Source organism: Theobroma cacao, chromosome 5, assembly GCF_000208745.1.
Source record: "Theobroma cacao cultivar B97-61/B2 chromosome 5, Criollo_cocoa_genome_V2, whole genome shotgun sequence".
Taxonomy (NCBI): Eukaryota; Viridiplantae; Streptophyta; class Magnoliopsida; order Malvales; family Malvaceae; genus Theobroma; species Theobroma cacao.
In genome coordinates, this window is record NC_030854.1 from 32,074,411 (window position 1) to 32,092,745 (window position 18,335).

Consider the following 18,335-nt stretch of genomic DNA (forward strand, 5'->3'; position numbering starts at 1 on the left):
AAGATAAATGCTCTTATTCATAGTCAGGCAACTTCATTGAAAAATCTTGAGACTCAAGTGGGGCAATTATCCAATGCTACCAACAATAGGCCTTAAGGAACCCTACCAAGTAATACCGAGCCGAATCTGAGGAAAGAAGGCAAGGAACCTTGTATGGTAGTATTCCTTTAGAGTGGGAAAAAGGTTGACAACAATAGTAAGCAAGAAAAGTCACAAGAAAAGCCAATTGAGAATGAATCAGAAGTTGGAAAGTCAGACATGCAAGTGCAAGTCAAGGATGCACCGATAACACACCCTTCTCCTTCACTTCCTCAACATTTCTAGAAGCAAAAGTTGGATGCTCAATTTCAGAAATTTCTAAAAGTATTCAAAACACTCCACATCAACATCCCTTTTGCTAAAGCTTTGGAGCATATGCCTTCATATGTTAAGTTTTTAAAGGATATTTTGATAAAGAAAAGAAAACTGGGCGAGTATGAGACAATGGCACTCACTGAAGATGGCAGTGCTATTATTCAGAACAAGCTTCTACCAAAGCTAAAGGATCCAAAGAGTTTTTCTATACCTTGTGCTAATGGTGGTTCTAAATTTTCTAAAGCTTTGTGTAATCTGGGTGCTAGTATGTCACTGATGCCTTCATCTGTTATTAAGAAACTTGGACTTAAGGAGATTCAACCTATTATAGTTACTTTTCAATTAGTAGATAAGACAATTCGGTACTATGTTGGGATCATAAAGGATGTGTTAATTAAAGTGGGGCATCTCTACATCTCTACATCTCGGTTAACTTCCTTGTGCTTGAGATAAAAGAAAATGTAGAAATTCCTCTAATCTTAGGATGACCTTTCTTGGCAATTGTAAACGCACTCATTAATGTGAAGGTAAGCAAGATAACTTTTAGAGTTGGAGAGAAGGTAGTAGATGTTGGGTAAGGGCTGATCATGCATCAAATGCAAATAAAACGCAATGAAAATAAATTTAAAAAAAATTAAATTTGCGCCTCACCCTCCTAAGATCTCTTTCATGCTAAATTGAGTATAAATTTAAATTAAAAATAAAAGTATATGATCAGATCACTTTACCTAAATAACAAAGGTTGATGAATCCTTTGTTAAACCAACAAATCAACCTTCAAAAAGCTCAACCACCTCAGCCCGGTTGTTGCAAACCAAAGCTGTTCAAGGAATCCTTGTGTAGCCTTTAATGGTGATCCACACCAATGAATGAGAAAATCCTTCTGTAAGGATTGGGAGTGCTAAGCCTTGACAATGTGTTAGCAAAGATGAGTTTCATAAACTCATAATTCACACAAAATTGTGGGGCTGAACACACAAAATGAAGTGAATGAAAAACTATTTTTTTCACCCAAGGAACGACAAGATAAAAGAATTTCTAATGTGTCGTTCACTCTTCTTCTTTTTTTTCAGCCGTTCTCCACTACTGTGTTTGGAGACTATAGTAAGGTATTTATACCTTGGATTAATTTTAAACCCTAATTACAAAATTATTTTGTAATTACTAATTAATTCAATAATTTGATTAAATAATTTAATTAAGTCCTTAAGAAGCCCAATTAACTTAATTGTTTAATTTAATTAATTAGGTCCAATAACTTAATTGATTAATTTAATTAATTAAGCCTAATGACTTAATTAAATAATTTAATTAATTAGGTCCAATGATTCAATTAAACAATTTAGTTAATTAGGCACAACTTAATTAAACAATTTTAATCAAGTGCTTAAGAAGCTCATAACTTCTAATTTGATTAAGTCCAACTTAATCACCTCTCTCATTTTATTTTCAACATTCATTTTAGGTGTGTGACCCATTAGGCTTCTAACAAGTTGGCAATGAACTCAACATATAATTCTTAAGTTAAACTTAGAATTAGATAAATTTAAACTACTTTAAATTTATCATTAATCAAGTTAACTACCTAGAGTTCATAGACTAAGATTGGGATCTAGCAATCCATCATAGCCACCCAAATGTTAGAAGAGTCAAGATGGTTTGACTCAACCTTTCAGTGATCAGCCTTTCAGCATAATTCATTCCCTCATCATATATCTCGGAGATGATAAGAGTATGGTGCAATGTCTACTCTTATTGATCTCCATATTCGTTCTTAAAGTTTGATCATAAGTTTTATAAAGACTTATGAAACTCCTTTCATAAACTTTAAGTCGCCTTGGCCAAGGACTTCAATAAGCTAATATCAAGCAAGAACAGCGAGGATATGTCCCCTGCATTACTTGGGGTGATGATTCCTATCTTGACCACTCATTTGCCTTCACATGCTTCATGCTATACCCAAAAGCATCCTATTTAGGCATCCTTGGTTGGCACTTGTAGGGATGAAATCAAAGCATAGCACTCCACACATAAGACAACCTAGTGTCTCAAGTCTAAAGAGTATTTACACAACTGACACATGAGAAGTATTGCATAGACACTTGAGTGAAATACCAAATGCACTTCTCATGGTGGGTCATGTTCAATGAACTTGCTCTCCTAAGCAAGCACTTACATTCTAGTTTCAAGTATCTCTATACTTCAACCTATGAGATCGGTTGCTTACTTTTCAAGTAAGGAACATAGAATGTACTAGTATTTAAGTATCATTGATGTCCAGTCTCAATGATACATTGACTAGGAACATTTTGATATTACGCTTTGATGCATAAGGATCTCATAACTGCAACCTATTACAGTTCCCTTACAAGGCATATTAATCTCATGGACTTCATCCAATTAGACTTATAACTTGTTATAATAGATGTCTTATTGATGAAGGAAAACCTTTAATCATTTAACATGAATTATGTTCTTGCATGATTGGAATCAAGCCTTAACCAATCCCAATTAGCTGCAGGGCTCATCTCAACATCTCCCACTAGCACAAAGCCAATTGTTACCTTATCGTATGTGGATTCAAATCCATCTAGCAATCGTGTCTCCATGTAGATTCGCTTGTGTCCTTTAATGTGGTTAATTGCTTTTATCTATCTTCATGATGTCCACACATCACATCATGTCATATTACTATATCTAAATCTAATGAGACCCAGGTTCTATTATTATGGTTCCATTGTTACATTAACAATGTTCAGAACCCTTGATTAGTTCCATGAACTAACGATCTAGATATCTTCTTATTTGAACCCTTTATAATAAGATGTATATGACTTTATTTATATACACGTATAGTCCCTTTTGCTTCTTGGGACCATTCCAACTAGACTATGTTGTATGCATCATATGCATGTGTCACTCTATGTTATGCCATTTGGCCCCTTTAAACCTTTTATTGTCATTGGGCTCCCACTAAATCCAAGATCTTTTGTGAGAGTAATATTCAAACTCTTTTAAACATCCCATGATGTATATACATCTCAATGTATGCTTGTAATCATATTGGTTTGGAATATCATAATGGGCTTTTATGTTGGAGAGATATGGACCAAATCATATTGCAATATGAAGTTGCTTTCTTTCTTGAACATTCATCTGTATGTTTTGCTCTTAAGAAAGTTCCATTTTATATGAATCAATATTCAATCTTTTTATCAATGGAACATATTTCATGATTGATCAAATATCATTGCAAGGATAAACATGAAGCTAGGATAATTAAATATGACATAATTATTCCAAATAATTATTCAAACTTGAAACATATAAGCTTCCACATCCAAATGCTAAAGACAAATGTTTCACCAGCTGGCAATCACATAATTAATGTTTCAAAAACATCTAAATAAATTATCCAACATTTCAATACAAATGGGAGTGTAACCATCCAATGTAGCATCTAATGCTTTAGGTAGTCTATCCATATGGTCACCTCCTCAGCCAAAATCCTACTTATCTTTATCTTTGGTCCTTGCAATATGTCAAACATATGAAAACCAACTTTGAAGTATCTTATACCTTTAATATATAAAGTAGAATTATTTAGCAAATGGTACCTGAATCAAAAACTTCAATAAACTTTTTTTTCTTGCTCATAGTAGCTAAGTACTCCTTGCAGTTCTTCTTTGAATGTTCAAGTTTGCCACAATGATGGCAAATATCATTTTCTTTGTCCTTTTTGAAACCTCCCTTAGGCTTCAAGGCCTTCTCATTTTGGGATTTTACCTTCTTCCCTTTTTGGGCTTTCTTCTTCTATTGCTTCGTATGAGCCTTGGAAGAAGAAACAAGAAGCAATGATCCCTTATCTTTCCTGATGGACCTCTCTAACGTGTCTAACACATTTAAAAGTTCTAGAAGAGTGGCTTCCAATTGATTCATATGGAAGTTCAACACAAACTGACTAAAACTGTCAGGAAGAGATTGTAAAACTAAGTCTATTAAAAATTATAAAAAATTTTAAGCTTTGTTTGTTTTTAGTTCAATGTCACATTTTAGTTTTCAAGTTATTTTAGTTTACTTTTGTTTAAAATTTCAACAAAATTTTTTAGAATGTTGACTATGATTAATTGCACCTTTCATTTTGATTTACTTATCCAATGAAGAAAATTAATTATCTTGTTATCTTATGCTTTTAGTCAGTGTGAATATTGTTCAAGTATTATGTTGAACTTTATTGTTAAGCATCATTGTAGAATGCAAATTTCCATCAAACTAAGCACATGTTTCATGCTTTGAATAATTGTGCATATTTAAAGAATTTTTTTTTTATAATTGAGGGAAGGAGAATTCGAACTCTGCTCTTAAGGCAAAGAGATTATGCACCAACCACTGAGCTAAATGCTCGGGTGCATTGTACATATTTAAATAATGTTTATGCAAGTGTAAATTTTTGAAGAAAGTCTTAAGTTATAGAATTTGTTTTAATTTCTCTTGAAGCGAAATCCCGGGCTACACTTAGTTAGGAAGATGACTTAGGCCATTTTTGAATTGATTAAGCTTTTTGAGCCTACCATATACAATTATATCCTTAGTCACCCTTTTTTTTTAGTCAAATTTTTCCTTTCTTTCATTAAACATTTAGTAAAAAGCCTTAACCTACAAATAAAATTCTCACATTAACACCCATCACTCCTAAGTACATAGATTATTTTTAAGAGATGTATTGAGCTTAGTAATAGTGAAAAAGGTAGAGAAGTGAAGTTAGAGTCAAAATTCAAAAAGTTGTACAGAACTCACCCCACTACTTATCATAAAATGACATAAATTTGGAGGTCTTAAATTTTGATGAAAGAAAAATAAAGATAAGAAGAAAAAAAATGAGAAATCCAAAAATAGAATAAAGTGTTTGATGAATAAAAATGGAGGGTGAATTGAAAAAAAAAGGTGTGACTAGAAGAAGTGAAAAGTAAAACTCACTAGAAATCCTAGAATAATCATGTACTTAGGGTGATTTAAGCTACAGTTTAACCTTTATCATACTTTAACCCTAGCCACACATTACAAGCTAGATAAAGTCCTAAGGATCTTTAATTAAATGTTAGTCTACATAAGTGAAGAGAGAGATGAAGAGCAAACATATGAAACTCTTAACTAATTTGAACTCTTGCATGAGCATAAACATATCTAAATGACATAATTTTCATTGGAAGAATACACACACACATGAAATTCCATTTGAAAAATGAGCTTACAACCTATTGCAATGTGAACTTGAATAATATTTGTGCTTTGCTTTAAGTTAAGGAAACAAGATAACTTACAAGGAATTAAAAGTGATCTTTGGATTGGTGCAATCGATTTATAGTTCAACTTTTTCGATGTTCGTGTTTTTTTCTTTGTTTTGGAGTTTTGCTCGAGGACTAGCAAAATATTAAGTTTGAATGTGTGATAACTTTATTATATAGAGTTATCTTATGCATCTTTGGAACTTAAAATTAAGCTAAGTCCTTTAGCTTTAAGTAATCCATAGGTAATTTTATGCTTCGTAGTAGTACTTTAATTTAGACTTGATAATTTTGGACACGACACGAGAAGATACGAGTTAAATAGGTTATGGGTTTACCCTTAACGTGTTTAATGTCTAAACGTGTCAAACACGACAACCACGTTTAAACATATTTACTTAATCGTGTTATTGTGTGTAAACGTGTACACGTAACACTTTTATTAACCTGTTAAGCATTAATAGTTAAAGATTGTTTTAACCTTATATAAATAATTATTTTAAAAAGTTTTTTTTAATTTTATAAAGAATATTAAGGTAATTATACATTCTTTTACCCTAATTTTTCACCTTTGTTTTTATTTTGGATTGCCTCAGCCCTCACGGTTACTGCACGGGAAGCCATTACCACCAGACCACGGCACCACGGCACCACCAGTCCACCGGATCTTTCTTCTTCACCAAATCTTTCTTCTCTTCTTCAATTTCTTTTTCCCTTTTCACTTCAGTAGCTTTAGATTGGGACTTGGGAGTGTTGAGCGGGTTTCTTCAGCAACTTTTTCCCTTTTCACTAAAACAGAGGTAAGCAGTTTATTTTTACATTTTATTTCTTTTATTGGATTAATTTAAGGAACACAATACATTGGATTTGGGAGTTTGAAAGTTTGGTTGCCCAAATATTCCCCTTGCAAATCGGTCCATTGGTCTCCAACGTTCCCCCATATCATGTAGCCTTCTTCCATTAACTGCTTTTGGGATTCAGACTTGAAAACCTCAAGTCTTTTGTGTTACGCAAAGGGGTAAAGTAGGGATAGAGTTTTAGTGGGTTTTTTTTTTTTATTCTAGTCTTTTAAGACATCAGATATGAATAGAAATATGGATGACATAGAGCAAATTTCTTTCAAGGCATTTTATTTCAGTATGTCGAATTCTTGGTTTTGTAAGTTCTCTAATATGTTGATTGCTTATAATGTTTGACAGGCTTCCTTACATCGGTGGGGGGCAAAGTTTCAAGCTGTATGGTTAATTTGCAATCCCTAATTAGATACTTGATTTATTATTGAAGGCACTGCATTCGTCCTTTGAGCTTCAAGTGGAGCACCTGATAAGGTTTAAAATTTATTAGTCGGTTGCATTTTTTTATTCTTGTTTTCAACAGCCCTTATGATATGTTCTTAGCTTTTATTTACTAGATTGTCATTTACAATTTGAGATTTTATCATGGGGAAATCTTTCTGCTGCATATGCATTTGGATTATACAATAGAAACTTCAGTTGTGATACTTCCTTTTGATTTTTCTATTGATATGAGTAGGTTGATTTAAATAGATGCTAAGCTTTATTATTTATTTTTTTTAATTTAATATGTATTTTTGTTGAACATTATAAAATTCGCCTAGCTAAATTATCTAAGATAACTACACTTAATTTTTAATGTTTTATTTCTTTTTTAGTGAGAGAAACGTTAAATTTTTTAAACTTACTCTTCATCAATCACGTGTTATATGGCAATATTTTTTATGTTATTTATGTTGTTGATGGTTGCAGATGGAATCTGACAATATCAATGTTTCTTTTGAATCAAATGTTCATTTTCTGGAGGAATCTGATGATTGTCTGCAGATTGAGCAGTTGGGAGCAACAGATAAAAAGAAGCCATGCCAACCCAAAAAACGAAAGCTAACTTCAAAGCTTTGGACATTCTTTGAACATTTGCCAAAAAAGAACTCAAGTGATGGAAAATCAAAAGTAAAGTGCAAGCTCTGTGGGTATATTTTGAATTATGAAAGCAAGTATGGGACAGGTAATTTGAAACGTCATAATGATAATTGTGTTAGGAAAGACACACGTGATATAGGTCAAATGATATTTTCTAAAGAACATAATTCAATGCTAATGAGGTCTTCAAAATTTGATCCTGAAAAGTTTCATAAATTAGTGGTAGCTGCAATTGTGATGCATAATTTGCCTTTATCATTTGTGGAGTATACTGGAATTAAGTCTATGTTGTCTTATTTGCGTGAAGATGTTGTTCTGATCTCTAGTAACACTGTTAAAGTTGATATAATTAGGATGCATAAAAGAGAAAAATGTAAGATACAATCCTTGCTTCAAGAATCACCTGGGAGGATTTGTTTGACTTTTGATTTGTGGACTTCTGTTGTTACTAATGGGTATACGTGTCTTACTGCTCATTTTGTTAACAAAAATTGGGTTCTACAAAAAAGAATCTTGAATTTTTCCTTTATGCCACCTCCACACAGTGGTGTTGCTTTGAGTGAAAAGATTTATGCATTGTTAGTTGAATGGGGAATTGAAAGTAAATTGTTTTCAATAACATTGGATAATGCTTCTGCAAATTATACTTTTGTTGATTTGTTGAAAGTGCAATTGAATATGAGAAAGCAACTTTTAGGAAGAGGCAAGTTTTTTCATATAAGATGTTGTGCTCATATACTTAATTTGATTATGCAAGATGGTTTGAAAGAAGTTGATAGTGCGATCCAAAAAGTGAGAGAAAATATTAAGTATGTGAAAGGTTCTCAAGGGAGAAAACAAAAGTTTTTAGAGTGTGTGAGCCTAGTGAATTTGAATGCAAAAAGAGGCTTAAAACAAGATGTGCCAACTAGGTGGAACTCTACATTTCTCATGCTTGAAAGTGCACTTTATTTTCGCTTGGCCTTTTCTCATTTGGAAATTAATGATTCAAATTTCAAGCATTCTCCATCTAGAGATGAATGGGATAGAATTGAGAAACTTAGCAAGTTCTTAAGTGTATTTTATGAGATTACTTGTGTGTTTTCTGGAACAAAGTATCCCACAGCCGACTTGTACTTTCCTTCGATATTCATGGCACGCATGACCTTGGAAGAACATATGAGTGGAGATGATGTGTATTTGAAAAATATAGCTACTCAAATGTTTTTTAAGTTTGAAAAGTATTAGTTTGAATTTAGTTTGATTTTAGCTATAGCTGTAATATTTGATCCTCGGTACAAGATTTAATTTGTGGAATAGAGTTACACAAAGCTTTATGGGAGTGATTCAACTGAATTTAAAAAGGTTAAAGATCATTTATTTGCTCTTTATGATGAATATGCTGTCAAGGTTCCTAATACTTCATCTGCTTTAAATGACACGCCTTTTGATGAGAAAAAGGTGCACAAGGGAAAAAACGAGTTCTTAAAGGTAATTTTTTTTATTTTTGAAGTATTATTTGTTATTGAATTTAATTTTCTATTGTTGTTTTTTATTTTAATATTTTTTAATTGTTTTGTTTTTATTAATTAGGAGTTTGACAATTTTCAACGTGAGTTTGGGACTGCGAAGAACAAATCTCAACTGGAGCAATATTTGGATGAACAAAGGATTAAAACGACAATTGAATTGGATATTTTACAATTTTGGAAGACAAATCAGTTTCATTATCTTAAGGTTTCTACCATGGCTCGAGATATCTTGGCCATTCTTGTATCGACAGTGGCTTCCGAGTCTGCTTTTAGTGATGGCGATAAAGTTCTTGATCAATATCGAAGCTCACTTAAACCAGATGTTGTGGAGGCAATTTTATGTTGTACGGATTAGCTATTTGGGGAAACTGGTAATACATTCTTTCATTTATTTTTGACTATGTTTTTTCTGTCTAAATGCATGATTAGAGTAAGTTTGATTTATTTAATTATTTTTAATAAATATTTTTAATATTGTAGCACATGTAGAAATAGATATGAACAATCTTACCGCAGATGTCATAAATTTAGAAATTAGTAAGGAAGAAATGTCATCAGCCGAATGCTTTAATACTGTTGATGTCAATTAATCATCAATGAAAATGTATGCTTTGAACTAACTTTGACATTTTATTTAACTTTTTCTATATTGATTTAATTTTATCAATATATTATTTTCATTTTATTATTAGATTTTGTGACATCGGAATGATGTGACATTGGAGAACGAGTTTTCGATTTTGATTTGTTCATGGTTGATGATGTGGTTAATGATGTGTTTTTAATTATGATTGAAAATTATGAGTGATTTTTAATATTATTAGTGTTTGAAGGTTTGATGTTAAATTGTTAATGATGTATTTTATCATTTATATGATAATAAATTTTTTGTATGTTATTTATATTAATTTTTATTATATTTGATGTTATTATTATTTTTGTTTTGTTATAATTATTTTTATAATTATAGATTTTAAATTTAAATAATAAAATTATATTTAATTGTAAATATTGTAATTTAATCGTGTTAAACGTGTTAAACATGTTAATCGTGTTAAATGTATTAATCGTGTTAATCATGTTAAACGTGTCATTAATCGTGTCGTGTCTTATATTGACACGTTTAATAAACGTACTAATCGTGTCGTGTCGTGTTATACGTGTACTAACGTATACGTGTACGTGTTTTAAATTTAAGATACAAATATTAAACATGTCGTGTTCGTGTTTAGCTTTAACGTGTTTCGTGTCTAATCGTGTCTGACACGTTAACATCACGTTAACACGAATTGCCAAGTCTACTTTAATTTATGCCATGGCATTTATCATTTATGCAATTTTAATGATTTTTTTGTTAAAATCCCTCATTTCAGCTTCTAATTAATTGATTTTAAGATATCGAAGGACATGCAAAGAGTTGGAACTCAAATGGAAAAGGATGGTACAAGTAGCTTAAGAAAGGCCTCAAAACATGCTGCAATGTTTTGAGCATAACTTGAGCTACAGAACTCCAATCAACATGATTCTTGTACATACGGAAATCTAAGAGGAAGAACTACAACTTTGATGATAAGCACTTCACCTAGTTCAGAAGGGATCATGGTCAAAAATATGGAGGAATTTGACTAACTATAGTAGACTGTAGTCAGTGTTGACAGAAGCTTGGGCACCTAAGCGCTGAATGCACTATCCAGCATGTTAAAACAAGCCACAAATAGAACCTTAGGCACCTACACGTAATTCTACACATTTTAGGCCATTCAATTTTACATCAAATGGCCATCAAAAGGAGTATAAACACAATCATTTTTTAAGGTTGAAGGGGAGCATTTTAAGGAGCAACTACATAGGCAAAAAGGAGCTTTCCACAAAGAGAAAAGAATAGGAAAAATCTTGAAGAAAAGCTTGACAAAGCTGCACCAAAAGAGTTTCTCTCACTAGCTTTATTTTTCTTTCTCTAAATTTCCTTTTATAAATGCTTAATTTTGCTAAAATTTTATTGTGGGCTGTTAAAATGTTAAGCTAAATTTTCTTTTCTAGGATTATGGTTGATATTAATGTATAGTTTGGATGCTTAATTGACTATTACTTGTTTTTATGAAATATTTAGTGATTATTCAAATATGCACTTATTTCTTATTTTATTGACTAATCACCAATAGGATGTGCATGAGTTTTTAAATAATACTTGACAAAATTAGTTTAAAAAGACCATGGTTTGGGTAGTATATGATCATTGAGATTAGGAATTAATTGGGTGATTTGTTAATATGGTAGACATACATCTATTAACTACATATAGTCAATTTATAGGACCCATACTTAAGAAACTTAGTTTAATTAATTAGCTATAAACATATAGAGAATGAAATTAAGTTAGGCCATTGTACGATATCTCTACAAAGAATCATATATGCTTAAGGATCCTAGGCTAGCATTAATTTTCTATAAAAGTAGGTAATTAGTCAATCTTTAAGTCCAAATGAAGCATTAATTGAAACCATAATCCTAGGTACTTCCCACTGTTTTCCAACTTAATTTACTTGCATTTTTTTTTTAGCTTAGTTCACTAATTTAGCCTTGCTACTTTCATTTTCATTTTCATTTTCAATTAATTTTCAAACTAGATTACATTGTATAAGATTAGATTGCCCAATTTTAGTAATTAGTAAGAATTTAAATACAATTCTTTGTGGTACTTGATGATCATGTGCACTTACATGATGTTTTGCTAATTTGATTAAAGTTTTAAAGTAAATTGTCTTGATAAATTAACTTGCAACACTTGGCTTCTTGTTTTCTTTCCACCGTCGTTACCTTTTCTTCGCCACCGCCACCATCGTCACTTCCTATTTCTCTGTGTATTTCCTCATCATTCTCAATGATTTCCTTCCCCTTCGTATAAGCCTTCAAATCACAGCTAGCTTCCCATTCTACTATGCCAACACAGATGGTATATTGCCTGCCTTCAACTTCAATGCGCACTTGGCTTGGAATAATTGCCCTACTTCTCACCTTCACTAAAATATGTGCTTGATCAAATCTTTCACTTCTACATGTACTCCGATCAATTGCCAAGAACTCACCCCAACACCCAACAATTGCTTTGAAAGTGTTCATGTGCCATGAGTGAATTAGAACTTCACCAAGGCGCACCCAAAGTCTTACCTTTCTCTTCATTAGCAATGCTAACCAGTAGTATTGAGCCAAACCAGAGCTCAAAAACTTCTTAGTAGGTCTCCAATAAAACCTCTATTTCCTCCTTTAGGTCTAAGGTAACAAGCACTGTCATTCCTTCAGGGATCCTAATTTGCACAACAATCCCTTCCCTGGCCAATCCTGATTGTACTGTTCGATAGTCAACTCTTTCCCTTAATCTTCCTACCGCACTGCTCTGTACCCAACTCATGTCCTCTTCTGCTACATTAGTCTTGATCGTAATCATTCTTGTACCAGTCTGGCAGTTTGGCCTTCTTATTTCATTACCAACTACCTCTTTCCCTTGAGCCATATCCTCAATTCCCTTTTTCAGTTCCTCCATCTTTGCCTTATTTCGTTTATCTTCCTCTAGCTTGACCATCCCTTTCCCCTTCTGTGACTTCATTCCCTCACCTGCTGCTACCTCTTTATGTGACCTACCGTCTATCCCCCGTGTCTTGGGTTCAAAAACTCCTTTCCTTCCCATTACCTCGTTGTCCTCATGTTTATCTCTGCCCCTAAGCACTGGTTCAGCTCTCTTCACTATGAGTCGATTCCCATCCATCCACTGATGTCGTCCCCATTTTAGCACCTTTTCCAATTCATGCTTTTCTCTATACCTAATAAACGTGAAGTTCGCTACCCTTCCCTTATCCTGCAAGACCTTTCTTGGAATAAACACGTCTACAACAGTTCCACACTCCTCAAACGCTCCTTTAATGATTGCCCGTGATAACCTTTTACTAAAATTGTCCACAAACACTGAATGGAGGCTGTCAAGCCACCTTCTTTCCAACTTTCCGTCCATCTCCATCCATCTCAGTTTCATGGAGCTGGGCTAATGATTGACTACTTTAAATTGAGTTCAGTTTCCTTCTGTATTAACGACCAGAGACTAAGATGAGGGGGTGAGAGGTTGACCATCCTTCACAATACCCTCAATAGGTAATCAAAGAGAACCAATAGGGGTTGTAGATCAGTGTAAGAGGATGACTAAATGGTCAAGGGCGATGTGCATTGTCAAGTGTGCATCCTTTCCATGCAGATGGCACTCACTCTAGTCTTTTCCCAGTCCCCACTTGCGTTACTCAAAAGGACTTATATGCAGCAAATAAGAAAGTCTCATCTGGGAAGGGATTTTTGCACCATCTGCAAAATGCCATAGGAGAGTATTTGAATATTTGGAAAAAAATGAGCTGAAGCTGGTGTTCACACACAAAGGGAAAGAGAAGATCGGGGAAGTCTCAAGCTAGCTGGGAAGTCTCAAGAAGTAAAATCTTTAAAAAGTAAAACTTATTAATTTACCCATTAGATTTTACTTTTATCTTTTACATGAGTGACACACTTTTTCACTTAATTTACGGAAATGAGTAAGATTTTTAATTTTGAGACTATTTATATAATATACATATAAAATGTTGGTAAAATTTTTTATGAATGAAAACAAAAATATTTGTTCATTATAATTTTAAATTTCCATTTTAAATATTTATTATTATAGATATAAATAAAAGTTATCTACATTATAATAACTTCATTACAAAATAATTTTGTTAATTCTAATAAAATTAAGTAATTTATAGATTAATATTACAAAATTTCAATTATTTATATTTCTAATTTTATATGAAAAATTGTAAAATCCATAAGTGAAAAACAAATGTCATCAAAAAATATAGACAAAATGTCCTCACATTTTGAAGCCTGAAAGATCAATTAATTTACACTTTGTCGAGGTGAAAACTGATTCCGGTATATTTAGCATAAGCGTGGAACTTGTTGGAAGGACTTACATGCAGCAAACAAGAACCAGTCACTAGAATGTCATGTCCCCATACCACAACTATGAGAGCCAAACAGCTTTATTCTGCTCATAACAATCCTCCCATGTATACTCATCAAATAATTATGTAAATAAATCCAAACATTAATTACTTACACATAACTTGGTAGTATGTGAAAGAAAAAAGTCCACAATCCTGTCAAAGTTCAAACTTCTGTTCAATGCCTACAATGATGCCCGCATAGGCCTTCTGTCCTAAAGTAGCACTCAAAATGTGATTAGATCATCTTTTGGTGCTTGCTGCTTCTTTGAATCTTGCCCACTTTCAGATGAACCCCCACCTTTCTTACCAAAAATCATTTCATCAAGATCATCCATCATGTCATCATTGCTTCCCCCATGTGTTCCATGTCGAGTACCTGCTGGTTTTCTGATTAAGGCATCTTCTTTTGCATGATGGGGTGAATCATCAGGCTCAACAGCCACAGGAATCATTGCAGGTTCTGGCTCATGAGCAACTAATGATGGCTTCTTCAACTCTTCATACTTTGAGAGAGCTTTTTGGATCTCATCATTCACATTCAAAGCTTCAAAAAGCATGGCCTCATTATCTCCAGCAGTCTCAATTATTCTTAGAACCGTGGATTGGGACTGACGACACTGCTGGACAAGCGTGGTTGTCAAATCATCCTGCCAAAAATGAAAATGTAAATTACTGGGATCAACCAGCATTCAGCCCTAGCAAAGGTATGAAAACAGTACTTGTTGATCAAATCTGGAACTAAAAGCTCCACCCCATACTTCCCCTCCTTTTATTTTATTTTATTTCCTTTTCCTCCCACATGGAGATGTAAAAATTATGTGCAATCAGAATCTCCTGGCTTTTTTATTTTATACCAATGTCCCAAATCAAATTTGATAAAGTTAACAAAAAGGAGGGTGGGAGAGTAAACATATAAACTGCTAGAAAAACAAAAAGTAACATACTAAGTAGGTTAGAATTTTGTCCTGCTTTGTTACCTTCTGGCCAAGGGATTCATTTCATATGATTCTACCAATATGAATAACAGAAATGCAAAAACAAACTTCATTTTAAAAGGTTAAATCTGCATAAGGTTCCTACACCTTCAAATTGTAAATGTTTACAAGAGCTATGCCCTAACTTATAGGTTCAGAACACATGACATTGCTGCCACCTCAAGAACAACTAAATGACCATTTGAAAGATCATTTATAAAGTTATGAGTCTAAACTAAAACAAAACATCACAATATTGTGAAATTGTCATCTGTTTCTCAACACTGATGAAGATCTCAAGAAATAAGCCTAAGTTAACTTACAAAGAACAATCAGCAAAAAGTTCAAGTATGCTTAAATCTAATTTTCTGATGTCATCTTATCACCACAAAGAATTCACTTCTAATTTCCCTTCTAGCAGAGCATAACAAGTCAAAGATATCCCCTTCAACATGAAAGTATGAACTTGGCATCATTGGAGCCATCAGAATTGTCACCAATATTCATCATTGAGGTGAAATGTAATAATAATCACCTATAGGCCTCCAAGTTGCATAAAAGATCACAAATGGATAATAAAAAAGATTTAAAAGCTCTAAAAAGAAAGTAATTTCCCCTTGCAAATAAAGCAAAAAGCAAATTATTAACAAACAAGTTGATCTTTTGCACATTAAAGTCTCACTAAATGCATAGAATACTAAACATTCTTTAACACATGAATGGATAGACAAAACAAATTCATGACTAATTCGGTCAAGACTCTCAGATTATTAAGAGCTTGTTGAAGCATACTTCATTGATAGTCATTAAAAAGTTAGAAACTAAGAAGTGCAAAAAAAGACAATAATACCTCAAGAGCATCTTGTTGAGGAGATGATGATAACACAGTTGAAAGAAGCTCAATACTGTTTCTTGCCACATCAAATGCTTCTTTTGTTTGTTCAGCTGTAAAGGTTTGAACAGGAATATCACGCTGAAGCTGCATGTCATGTTGAAACTGCTGCGCAAGACTAGCATCCACTTCTTGTGCTGAAACTGAACGAGGAGGAGTAAAAATAGGTGCCAAACTCTCATTGTCACGACCAGGAAAGCGAATACCCCTTGATTTTAAACTCTACAACATAAAAAAGATTATTTGAGAAATCTCAAAAGTCATCAATCTACAAGCCAAAAGGCTTTGTCTTTTGTAGCAACATTGCACCGCATATTAAAACTTATTGCAACTCAAAGCACAAATAATTCAAGAGACATTGGCGTACCCCAAAAAGTTCCTAGTCAAGAATTTAGTTGTTGAAGAAAGCTTATTCGAGGATTTTCTAAATTAATGTTATGATTTCAATCAACTAAACCAAATAAACAATTAAATATTTGCTCCTTCATTTAAAAAAAAAAATTCCCATTCCATGATTTAATTAAGATTTGCAGGCTATATTGTAGATTGAAGACTGTAACAGCAACAAAAAGAATCAATTTCACACAACTGTTATTACTAATGTTACAGGACTTTCAACCAGAAACACACCACAACAAAACAAGTAAATGAAATTAAATAATCATATTTCCTTGACTTGTTTCCACATCTGCAACAAACCCGATAAAAAGTATATGTTGTTACCTTGTAAGTTTCTTCATAAACAGGCAAATAGCGGAGCTCGCTGGTTGACTCCCCCCACGCTTCAATAAGCGTCAAAGCTTTGTTCCGATTATTAACAACGGTCTGAGGATCATCAATTAGCTTAACCATTTCATCGAGAACCCTCTCAGCTGCCACCTCTGAGAATGCCTTCTCACAATTCTTGACACAACTTTCAAGCAAAACCAAGGACAGGTATTGAGCCCTAGGGCTCTTCATCATTATCCTCCGCTTTATGCCACGGATCAATTCAACACTGCTAATTTTTTCGTGATTGATCATGTCACAGATTTCAAGATTTAAGGCCCAATCAGGCTCATCAAGGGTCTCTGAGGTGGCATCCTCAACAAGCTTATCAGCTTGGTTCGGGCCTTGGAAGAGCTCCTTCACCTTAAAGCTCATTGAGCTCATGCCAGCACTTACTTTTCTGCCCACCTCAGCTCCTTCAATCTTGAGGCGTTCACCAAAGGCACTAACTTTGTCCATCAAATTTTTGTCCATCTTCACGAAACCTTCAAAAAACAAAACCATATATTCAATAAATTCCTTAAAAAAAACACTAGAAAAGTCAAAGAAATAATGCCTTAATGCATCCATCCTAGGGGCCAGATATTAACATAAAAATTTCTTCCCAGTCATCTTCCATGAAAAAAAAATATCCCTAAAGCCTCAAAATTACATCAATGTTTTAAAATAATCAAACAGAAATAACTATGATCTGCCCCATCATCATTAATTTAGACACTCAAATATCTGGTTTTGCTTCTTCACCATCTTCCCTACGATATACCCAGCAGAACTTAATGCTAACCTAAAAATTTATCAGAACAATTGTCAATAGCATCGATATTCTTCAAACAAGAACCCTAATTTCCAAATCTTCAAAAGAACCCTCATTATCAAAATAATAGCTTCAAAACCCCTCAAAATTCGAACAACTTGCCAATTAAAGAAGATAATAAGAACAAAAACCTAATTTAAATCAAATACTCAAATAAATTAAAAGTAGATACGATCTTCCCTTCTATTTTAGCAGTAAATAAACAAAAGGCAATGCAAAAATCGATGAATAAAGTAAATAAAAAAATAAAATCCAATTTCTTCATACCTCAAAACCCCAAAAATCAAAATTTAGAAAAGCTTAAGAAGAAAATAGTTAGGTTGCTTAACTACGAACAAAATACAAGGCAAAATTTTCAAAGAAATAAAAATCAAGTTCATAAAGTCAACTGCCGGGTCAGCTAAGCCTAGACTCTAAAATACTTCAATTTCAAAGTCAGGAAACAAAAAAAAAAAGCAAAACCAAGAAAAAAAAAGTTTTTCTCTTTGCTTACAGTTTTTGGTGAGTCGAATTGATGAGATCAAGCAAATGATGAAAAAAAACCAGGGAGATTTGGTGCAATTAAAAATAAAAAATAAAATAAAAAAGAGAAGGTAATTATTCTACCTTCGAAATTGAATTGAGATGGAAAAAGGAGATAAGACGGCGACCCGTAACGACTCAGTAAAGTTGAGTTTTTGATCTTGCCTTGGAGTTTCAGTCTCTCTCTCTCTGGCAAATGCCCATTTTTTATTTTTTATTTCGTATAATATATATATATATATATATATATATAT

The 18,335-nt window shown here is 33.0% G+C and overlaps 2 protein-coding genes across 3 annotated transcripts; one reads left to right on the plus strand and one right to left on the minus strand.

Annotated features, from left to right (window-relative positions):
* LOC108662011 (zinc finger BED domain-containing protein RICESLEEPER 2-like) lies at positions 484 to 9,442 on the plus strand. Its single transcript, XM_018121026.1, has 4 exons — positions 484 to 741; positions 7,406 to 8,749; positions 8,876 to 9,046; positions 9,149 to 9,442. Exons 1-4 carry the CDS (start codon positions 484 to 486, stop codon positions 9,440 to 9,442), a joined length of 2,067 nt encoding a protein of 688 aa, XP_017976515.1.
* On the minus strand, positions 13,998 to 18,293 carry LOC18599517 (TOM1-like protein 2). Of its 2 annotated transcripts, none has more exons than XM_007029525.2 (4): positions 18,166 to 18,293; positions 16,701 to 17,230; positions 15,936 to 16,199; positions 13,998 to 14,758 (listed from the first exon to the last, which is right to left on the minus strand). In XM_007029525.2, exons 2-4 carry the CDS (start codon positions 17,217 to 17,219, stop codon positions 14,336 to 14,338), a joined length of 1,206 nt encoding a protein of 401 aa, XP_007029587.2. In that variant the 5' UTR covers positions 17,220 to 17,230; positions 18,166 to 18,293; the 3' UTR covers positions 13,998 to 14,335. The 2 variants fall into 2 exon arrangements, with proteins under 2 accessions (XP_007029587.2, XP_017977635.1); XM_018122146.1 differs by lacking the exon at positions 18,166 to 18,293 and adding an exon at positions 18,053 to 18,132.